We start from the raw sequence: 11022 nt of genomic DNA on the forward strand, positions 1-11022 counted from the left end.
CTCTCTCTCTCTCTCTCTCTCTCTCTCTCTCTCTCTCTCTCTATCTCTCTCTGTCCTGTGGCCTCTCTCTATTGCTCTTTCTTTCTTTCTTTTCCCATGCGCTTGCTGTCATATCACGCACAAAAAAATGCCCTATGGCTGCTGAACCTTTGAACCTCAAAGTCACCTGGGGTGGAGGAGTTCTGTTTGTTGAGAGAGAGAGAGAGAGAGAGAGAGAGCGAGAGAGAGAGAGAGAGAGAGAGAGAGAGAGAGAGAGAGAGAGAGAGAGAGAGAGAGAGAGGCTGTTGTCCTTATATGTGCTTTACGAGCCTCCACAATGGGAGAGGTCTAATCTATAATTGTCCTCTCTGTGGTGTTGCCTCAGGTGAAACAGCCCTGGGTGGGGCTGACAGAGTTTAACGAACAGATAGTTAACAGCAGTCCCACGCTCCAAATGGCTTTAGTTTACTATTTTCCCAGGGTTACACTTTGAACCGTGTGCTACGTGAATACACACACACACACACACACACACACACACACACACACACACACACACACACACACACACACACACACACACACACACACACACACGCCCAAACACCTGTGACCTGGTTTTAAACCCTTTTCTGACACTGCGGTAACATTATCAGTCATTACAGTGTCATTAAGTGTTCGTTCGGCCATAAACGGCTCTGTTATCTCACTGCAGAAGACATAATCGATTGCCTGCCCCTTATATAGATGAGATAAAGAGATACGGGAGAGAAAGAGAGCGATACGAAGATGCATGGAGAAAGAAAGAGATCATCGTACACTATAGTGCACCTCTTGCGAATACTGGATAATGATTTCTATTCTATTCTAAAATGTATCCTTTTAACACTTGAGTCAATAATATGCTTCATTTTACCCCAAATAGCTAAAATAGTCGATCTATCATGCAACGCGTTACGCGACACAACGTGTTTATGTGGACCTCTTGACTCTGACTGAACTCTAAACTGGTCAGTTTGATCCCCTGACCTTTCACACCTCGCAGCTCCATTCACAGGCCAGGAGGGTCACCAACCCTGCTAGTTTATAATTACTGGCTCAATTATTAACACTAGCTGTACAGAGGACTGGGTGTTAACCAGACTGTGACTCAACTGGCTGTGGGGCTGTTCCCGTACATCCAGGGAGGTAATCTGACCCCCCCTTAGGTCAGAGTCAATTAGAAGGAGCTACTGGTTGGCAGTCAGTGAGCCAGCTAAACTAAAGGCTCCATCAAACGACCGCAACGCCTCAACGTTTTTTGACGTACGGCACGGTTGTCCAACAAAGTATAAATTAGCCCCAAGTCAAAAGTGTTCCACAGTGAGGCTTCAATACCTTACATACATGCACAGTAGTAACAGTTTTATCATCTCAGCTTTAAAGTTGCGATCTGTAACTTTACCCGGGATTTTAAACCCGGTGTGCCCGGCATGAGAGATACATTTTTTAATTTTTTAATTTTTATAATATATTACATTTCTGCTGGTTTTCCAAGAGGCAATCCCAGCTTGGCCAGGGGAGATATTGCACTCATGAGCTTCAGGCAGTACTACTTGTCAACTTAAATTTCTCAATGGAAGAGTAGGGAGACCACCTCCAACCACTGTAGTTGCACTAGTTATATTGTACTAGAGGTTCGGGCCGCTACACGGCCCTCATATCTAGTAGACTGACCCTCGCATCTAGTAGCCTACACCCTACACTATAGGCTATGTACTATTATTACACAGACACACGGCAGTAAGGGAATACAGTCCAAAGCGACACACACACACTCACTGTATCGCGTATTGTGTGTGTGTGTGTGTGTGTGTGTGTGTGTGTGTGTGTGTGTGTGTGTGTGTGTGTGTGTGTGTGTGTGTGTGTGTGTGTGTGTGTGTGTGTGTGTGTGTGTGTGTGTGTGTGTGTGTGTGTATGTGATTGTGTGTGCGTGCATGCGTGCGTGTGTGTCTGTAGCAAGTACGTAAGGATAACAGCTTTTAAAGATTGGTATTAGACTGATAAATTGACAGCTTAAAAACTGAAATGACCGGGTTCGGCTGGGAGCTCAATGTGTGTATGAAAAACCAATGAATGATAGACAGAGGCAGATTGCAGGTTAACTTAAAGATATATTGAAATAGCTCTCTTTTCAACATACAGAATCAATAGCATATAAAGAAAATAAAAAACTTTGGGAGTTCCAGTGGAACAGAGGTCCTGTATTCAACAGGGATAAGGGTTCAATCTCTCCTTTTGGGGAGAGAATTCAAAGGGGAAATAGAGCACATTTAATCCTGATGTCCTACCACACACTGTGGGAGGAGGGGATTTGGCTCCAAGGTCCAGGTTCAGTGAGGTAGCTCGCCATCAAATGATCCAGCCAACACAAAAAAAACTGACCTGAAAGGTCAGGTGAAATAAATTCAATCAGTAATATATAAACATGATTCTCTGTTGCACAACATAATTAAATTATCTTTTCAACACGATTAAATATTAATTTCATCATGATTACGGTTTGATTATGACATTTCATAGCATGCATACATTAATTCTGAAAGGAAAAATGTAATATATTTCATTGAAATCATTTCATTATTCTTTATAAAATAATAAACCAAAAGTGTCATTACTTTCAATACATAAATCAAAGGTCATAAATCAAATACTTTCTCATCAAAATCAACCTCAACATTTATAATATTGGTAACCCCATTCACTTTAACTGAATAAATAAACTCAAGGCAGTTTCCAAGCTTGTAGATCTGCCCATTTGGTCAGCTCCCGCTAGCATTTACAGCAATCCCATGTTAACGGTTAGCGGTTTGCGCTAGCACGCTATCGCTTGCGGTGACAAACGGGAGCTCTAGCAGATGCATTTCAAAACATTTTAACACAACCAACCGACCAAACTATTGACAATAAACCATAGTAGGCCTATGTTTGACTCACCGCTGAGTATCAGTTGGGATGTTTAGAAGGAGTACAAACAGCAAAAAGGGCAGCAACACAGTATCTCACACACACACAGACACACAGCAGTTACGTTCAGGCCCCTGCCACCGTCCCCCTCCTGGACGGGGCGTAATATGCGTGACGTCAGAGTGGTTCTCTACTGAGGGAAAATGTGGCCCCAAGAACGAATACAAATGTATAGTGAACAATCAAATGTACACTATCCAAAGGCTACAGCCATGATGGATTTTTAGGCCAGAAATTGGACACGTGGTCTGCTAGAACATAGCTACTGCAGAAACAAAGAGTCCTACCCTTTGCAGATGACCCGGAAGTCCAACCACTAGGGGAATTTAATATACGATTAAGATACTCTACCAATCAAGCAGATGGTTAAAATAACTTGTTTTATGCATTCCAGGTCCAGATTGCAGCTTTTGTTTTTGTTTTTAAGAAGAAGAAAGAAAATGATCTCAATGTCTTTCATTGGGTGAACGAAGCTGGTGTTGTACTGGAAGAGAGGGAAGGGATTATCATGGGATAATCTTGTCATCCATCATCGTGACAGTTCTCTATAACTCTATAACCCTCATGGAGACAAACACGCTTTGGCTAATACTAAATGCCTTTAACACATAGCACTGTGAACTTAAATCAAATGGTCTCTCTCCTTCAACTGATCTTCTTCTTTATAGCACACGCACACGCACGCGCACGCGCACACACACATGCACGCACGCACGCACGCACGCACGCACGCACGCACACACACACACACACACACACACACACACACACACACACACACACACACACACACACACACACACACACACACTCACTCACACTCAGTGTGAAGTTTATAGATAGCTATGGGCTGTTTAATCACTCCTGTCCTTTGGTGCCTGGGTGTCCTGGGAGATATATAGGCCTTGGGACAACATGACCAAACCATAAATTAACAACAAGAAAACAGAGTAATATCTAGTCTCAACAGCCTCGTGTAACTAGCAAACAACTTGGTATGGATATGTAGACGGTAGATCCGTTGAACACATGCCACATGAGGGCTACAGACTGATGAGAAACTGGTGTGTACAGGAAGTAGAGGATGTAACCATGATATACAGGGCCTTCTAGTAGGGATTTATCTGTTTAGCAGATTTCTGCTAAAGTGTCCTCCAATTCTCTATATTATGAGTCATAATGTCAAAGTTGATTCACACACTTCCTATAAAACTCTTGTAAAACACAGAAAAACAAATACATTCAAAATAGGCTCACTTTCAGGAGGGCAAACTCCCCCCACGGTTCAAATCTCACTTGTGTCGCTCCCTGGTATGAATTATATTTTGATCCATCACTCTTCAGTCCCTCTCACACATCTACCATCTATCTTGCCTTGCCTTCATCCGCCACACCTCAACTCAATATATTTGTCTTCGTCCTACCCAGATCCACCATGTTCCCTGCTAACCTCCTGCTCCTCATGGTCCTGCTGCTACCTCAAGCCTCGTCTGGTCGCCGGGGTGAAGACGCCAGCGAGACCCACCATGGTGGGGTGTCTCCGCCCTCCACCTCCTCCTCGTTGCCCTCCTCCACGCCTGGTCCCACCCTGGAGCCCAGTCTGGCTCAGACCATCCAGAGCCTTCTGCTGAGTCGGCTGGGACTGCAGGCACAGCCGGACCCGAGGCCCGGAGTTCCCGTGCCCCAGTATCTACTGGACCTGTACCGCTTCCACCAGCAGCAGTACCATCTGGTGGAGGACCCCTCGTTCAGCTTCCCCAGTCAACACGTCCAGCAGGCCAACACCGTACGCAGCTTCCACCACACTGGTGAGCGAGCCGAACGTGAAGTCATGCAGTGAGACCTAGCGAGATAACACATGGCATGCATCTCATCAATGTGAAAAGGATTAACCACTTAAACCAGGGGTCTTCAACAGGGGATCCAGGACCCCTAGGGGGAGCTACTAAATCTTTGTGTGATATGATTTTCTTTTTTACATTAACCACTTCAACCCTAGCATCCATTTTCTGAGGAGAACTTTAGCCAAACATAGCAGATCTACAAGCTTGTAGATCTGCTATTTTTGGCAAAGAGGTAGGCTATAGGTGTAAAGGGAAAAAAGATCAGACCAAGTTAAAAAAATAAGTTTAATCTGAAACACAATTTTATACAATATAGAGAGGGTCCCTGCTTCATCGCTCTCTCAACTAGGGGGTCCTTGCCTGAAAAACGTTGAAGAACCCTGACTTAAACTATACTATACTTTGTTGACTGGTGTCCCCCAGGGGACTATTGTTGGTGCCTATTTTTTCCCTACCCTTTTCCCCCTATTCCCTATTCTACAAGCCCATCTACAAGCTTGTAGCTTGTGGATCGGCTATTTTCACAGAATGTTTGCTTATTTTCGCCAAATCTTCGCCTATTATGACCAGGGATCTGTTGTTCATTTGGTCAAGGAAAAGCGTATCTGCACATTCAATTGCTGTCTCTTATCAGAGGTTGTGACGTACTGCGGTCCGGTTTATGATAGACAAGCAGATGTCTGTTATTATGACTCGCCATGTAACGACACAAAACCAAGCAGGGCCCATCTATCTCCCTGTTTGATAAGACAGTTTGCCACAACACTAGGCACTAAAACCTTGTTGTACAGCATATGTGGGTGTGCTGGGGAGCTTATCTAAATGATTATGGCTCAAGATGTGTCTGACATTGAAGGGTTGTTGTTTGACAGGATCATTTTCTGTTATTTATAGGGCAGCATTAGATGATGTTTGGAAATAGTCCCTACATTTTGGGGATCATTCAAGAACAATTTCATAAGAAACTGTGTGTGTGTGTGTGTGTGTGTGTGTGTGTGTGTGTGTGTGTGTGTGTGTGTGTGTGTGTGTGTGTGTGTGTGTGTGTGTGTGAGTGAGTGTGAGTGAGTGTGTGTGTGCATATTAATACCTACTAATAGCTACTAATATAGTAGATTCATCGGTTGCATTTTACCATGTTTAATTCCAATTCAATTCACCACGCTCCCTCTTTCTCTTCTTCATGCTCTCAGATGCCCTTGCAGCGAGTCCCTTAGCAGAGGATTATAGGAGAGTTCGCGTCTTCTTCAATGTCTCCTCCATCCCCCAGGACGAGAGAGTGGTCTCCGCTGAGCTACGTCTCCTCCGGAGCGGGAGCTCCTCCCTGGTCCCCACCCAGTCCCACAGACTCAGCCTGTTTGTGGACTATGGGGACCCTAAACCCACCCTATTGGAGACCAGGTTACTCACTTCTGAGCCCAGTTCTCCCTGGGAAGCTTTTAGCCTCAGTACGAGTCTCCTTCATAAGGCCCTTACAGCGACAGGCAGCCTGGACTTCCTGTTGGAACTCAGCCCAGAGAACGACACCACCCAACTCCGTGACCTGGGGCTCTCCTCCGATGTGGCAGGACGACAGGAACAGGAGGAGGAGGAGGAGGGAGGGAGGCGCAGAGAAGGTCACTTCAGGGTGCGTAGGTCCTCCGGTCAGGACGAGCACAGCTGGGCCCGAGAGAGACCTCTGCTGGTGACGTATAGTCATGATGGGCGTGGAGAGCCTCTGGCTGCACACGGCCGGAGGACCCCCGGTTCTGGGCAGAGGGCCAGAGGGAGGAAGGGCGCTAAAGACAGGGCCAGGAGCAGCAAGAAGGGCCGCAGCAGAGGCCAGGACTGGGGGAGGGACGGTAAAAGGGGTTCTTCAGGACCGGGCTGGGGAGGCGATGGGGGAGGGGTGAGCTGGAGTGACCGGGGCAGAGTGAAGCGAAACGGTGGCCGTACGGCAAAACTGAAACGCTTGTCTCGCGCACGATGCCGCCGCCACCCTCTCTATGTGGACTTCAACGACGTGGGCTGGCACAAGTGGATCATCGCGCCCAGCGGCTATGACGCCTTCTTCTGTCTGGGGGAGTGCCGCTTCCCCCTGGCTGACCACATGAACTCGTCCAGCCACGCCATGGTGCAGACACTGGTGAACTCTGTCAACGGTGCTGTGCCCAGGGCCTGTTGCGTACCCACCTCCCTCAGCCCCATCGCCCTGCTTTATCTGGACCCCCAAGACAGGGTGGTCCTCAAGAACTACCAGGATATGGTGGTGGAGGGCTGCGGCTGCCGGTAATTGGAACTGTCCATGAGATATAGGAAGAGAGAGAGGGACAACAGTGTGTAGTAGCCTAAAGGGATAGCATATAGTAGCATGAACATAACTGTAATTATACATGATAAAAAGCAGAGGGAGGAGGAAGCTGGTGGTGACCTTGAGGCAACTGGTGGGGACCTCAAGTTATATCAGCTCTGATAGTGAGGGGGAACGAGTAGAAGTGGATCTGTACAGAACCACAGAATTAACATCATCAAAAGACGGAGAGTGAAACGAAACTGGCAGATTAAGAAATGGAGAGAAACAGTGAGAAATGCATATACAGAGAAATACAAGATACATAACATAAAGAGAACAGGGAGGTAAAAACTCATTCCACCACGCACAGTAAAGTGCTAATTCAACTCTAAAGGTGTAAAAATGGAGCCTTATGGGCCCATTTGTACTGTGCACCTTGTGGGAAATCAGGTAGAACGAGGGCAGAGAGGTATAGGGAAGATGGTCCGTACATTGAAACCCCCAGGAATTTATTTATCGTTTGACCCACTTTACTGATGACGCGGGGATCTGCGACCATCAAACGACAGCTTGCTTTTTCAGCGTCAAGTGAGAACCTCTCTAACGACTGCAGCCTGTGTATGTGACTTTGTTACTCATTTCATTCTCAAATGATTCTGACAGACACCTACAGTAATTAAACAGACAGACACCTGTGCGTGACTGCTGAAGAGAGAATTGGCAGGTGTCTGGATTGGAATCAGGTGTCTACAGTTAAAGTCAGTGTGAACCAATATGCAATGGACACCAACAGCATCTAAAGGCTTATTGACTTATGCTCAACTGTTTGTCTATAATTGTGCTGATGCCACTGACATAGTAGCAGAGGTTTGTGGGACAGTGTTGATATATTTCGTGTTTGAACCTAGGGACAAGGGGTGAATTATCTAGTCAGCAACAGAGACAGAGCAACAGAGACTGAGAACTGTACTGAAACTGCACCCGCATCACAGTGTATTTAAAACCACAACAATAATACAGAGGAACTATTATGCTATTATTTGAATGTACTACTATCATGATTATTTAAAGAGTCTTTTTTTTTCTGTACATTTCTTTTACTGAGATGAAGAAAGTCCAAGTGATAGTTGTGTTATCATTAAACATAATTCCATAAATCTAACTTAAATGACACATTGTGTATTTAAATGGCAACCATAAGGTGTATTTAATCTTGAAAATATTTAAGATATGCGCACTCTTCAAAATGGTCAACCTGTAAACCTGATGCCTATACTAGTCCATACCATTATGTACACGGTGGCCATTTTGCTCTTATGTTACACTAAGGGTGGGAAACCCATACTTACCATTACCATAGATACTGTATACTGTATAACTCTATGGGGATTTCCCACCCCGAGTGTGATGTAAGAGCAAAATAGCCACTGTATAAATATGGTCATTTGCTTTGGTACAGTAAATTATGGTGGCGCTACATCTGTACTTACTGTATGGTCTGTGTGTTGAATTAACAGTCATTGTTACTTCAAATGTCTATCCTATCATTCACATATTTTGATGTACAATACATACATGATAACAGAGTTAAGTGGTGTTGCCTTTATAAGCTCAACTAATAAGTCACATTGAAGCTCAATGTATTATAGTCTACTGAACCATGTAGCAGCAGGTGTCTTTGCTAGTTGTATCTGTATGTCTTTAAAGACTAATGCTAAAAATGAGACTAGAATGCCTTTCAGACAGGGGCTTTGCAAGTGTTCTCTTCCGAGCTAAATATTCGGAGTAATTGTTTTTCAGTGTTGCTTTTTCCCTCTAAACGGTATCATTTTAACAGCCTGTAAAATGTCTTGAGAAGTCATTATACCTGTAATAAACAGAGCAACGCAGGACATCCGTCATGTGACTATTCTTTTACATTAACCAGGTAACATTTCCGTACATTCCAACATTCACACTTTTTCTGACCTAATTAAAAGGGCTGATAGGTCCATAATATGCTCCCAGAATCTCTTAATCGCTTAATCAGAATCTCTGTCCATCAAAATGTATCTAAAATAAGTTTTGAATCATATGCATTTCGGGATCCACGTGGGAATGGCGTGGCTCCAATGTGGAGCTCGGACTTCATGTGACCAGCCTGTGACATGTGTCAGTCACCTATACATATCCACCTATATATATCCATGAGAACCTTGCCCAAATTTGGGCAAGGTTTCAGTGCGATCAGAGCCCCATTGACTTCCAAAATATAATTAAAGGTAGGGTAAGTGATTTTCTTTGGTTAAAATGAGTGTTAAATAGCTCTATTTTATATTACTCATTTAAGTGTTTGTTCGGTAATAGTGCATTTTCAGGTCAGGATACACATTTTATCCAATCAGGATAGAGAACTCAGTCAAAATACAGATTAAATGAGGAAGTGATAACACAAAGAAATGAGCTGACAAATTTGGAACTGGAACACCATACAAATGAAGCTGGTAAATGGGGACTCTCTCCTGATTGGCTGAAATGTTGTTACCTACCTGAAAATGTATTATCTGTTTATTAATTTGCTGGAGAACAGGGAGATCCCTGTTACTGAACAAACACTATATAGCAATGATTACTATTAGAATATACTGCTTTAACCTTTTAACAAAAAACTTTTGTTTTAACCCAAAGATATGACTTACCTTTAAAGTTATGTATTTAAAAAAGTATAAAACATATGTGAAGAAAGAACAATTGTGCAGGTGCTACACACAGACAGACACGTCTTGATATAGATGGCTAGACTCCTGCAGAGCCACGCCATAAAAACACTTCATTTAACAAGAAATGAAGTGTGAACATCTTTGTTGAGTGCAACAGACCAGACTGAATTTCGCCGTGGTAACTTAGCAAGGAAGGTATCCCACCATTCTCATACCTCATAATGTATTTGTTGAGGAGAGAAGTTCAAATCACCGCCTGAGGAATTAAACCATTGTACAAGGCTCCACGTTTCACTATACGTCTCCCACTTTGAAAGTTAAACCAGCTTATCAATCCCCCCCCCCCCACACACACACACACACACACACACACACACACACACACACACACACACACACACACACACACACACACACACACACACACACACACACACACACACAGGACTACAGCAGCACACCTGTTTCTGATCCCAGAAACCAACAAGAGAGAGAGAGAGAGAGAGAGAGAGAGAGAGAGAGAGAGAGAGAGAGAGAGAGAGAGAGAGAGAGAGAGAGAGAGAGAGAGAGCGAGAGGGAGGGAGGGAGAGAGAGAGAGAGAGAGAGAGAGGAGAGAGAGAGAGAGAGAGAGAGAGATAGAGAGAGAGAGAGAGAGAGAGAGAGAGAGAGAGAGACAGAGAAGAGGAGAGGAGAGGAGAGGAGAGGAGAGGAGAGGAGAGGAGAGGAGAGGAGAGGAGAGGAGAGGAGAGGGGAGGGGAGGTGGAGGTAGAGAAGGAGGATGGTCGGTGTGTTTGGTTGCAGATCATTACTCATGTTGTGCACGCAGCAGGGGTCAAACCGACTCTACAGCCTCCCTGACCCCCCGCATTCCTGTGTGTGTTTGAAAGGAACCAACGGGGCCGCCTCCCGGCCAGATGGGCCCAGTTCACTTGAGAGGTGACTGGCGTGAAACCTGCACCGCCAGATCATTCCATCCTGGGAGAGGGGATGACCCAGCTCCTGTTGGAGTCTGGATGTGCTCCAGATCGCTCTGGAACTGTCTGGGTCCCAACATACACCTCTCACCACCTGTCAGCGGCACACGGGGGGCTCCCGAGAGAGTGTATGTGTGTGCGTGCACGTGCGTGTGTGTGAGTGAAACAAAAAGAAAAATGGGGGAGACCAGCTTTATATCCTTGAGTTTAGAAATGATCCTTGTGTGGGTGCCATTGCGTTCCATATCATG

At 45.0% G+C, this 11022-nt stretch overlaps 1 protein-coding gene across 1 annotated transcript in view; it reads left to right on the top strand.

Annotated features, from left to right (window-relative positions):
- bmp16 (bone morphogenetic protein 16) overlaps positions 1 to 8992 on the top strand; it is a 604258-nt gene extending 595266 nt beyond the window's left edge. The window contains exons 3-4 of the mRNA XM_080428658.1: positions 4414 to 4793; positions 6020 to 8992. Of these exons, the coding sequence (XP_080284784.1) occupies positions 4421 to 4793; positions 6020 to 7098 (1452 nt within the window). The 5' untranslated portion in view covers positions 4414 to 4420 and the 3' untranslated portion in view covers positions 7099 to 8992. The remainder of the gene's footprint in view (positions 1 to 4413; positions 4794 to 6019) is intronic.
- Positions 8993 to 11022: the final 2030 nt, after the last annotated feature.

The sequence above is a fragment of the Gymnoscopelus braueri genome, assembly GCF_963280865.1.
Source record: "Gymnoscopelus braueri genome assembly, chromosome: 5".
NCBI classification, from domain to species: domain Eukaryota; kingdom Metazoa; phylum Chordata; class Actinopteri; order Myctophiformes; family Myctophidae; genus Gymnoscopelus; species Gymnoscopelus braueri.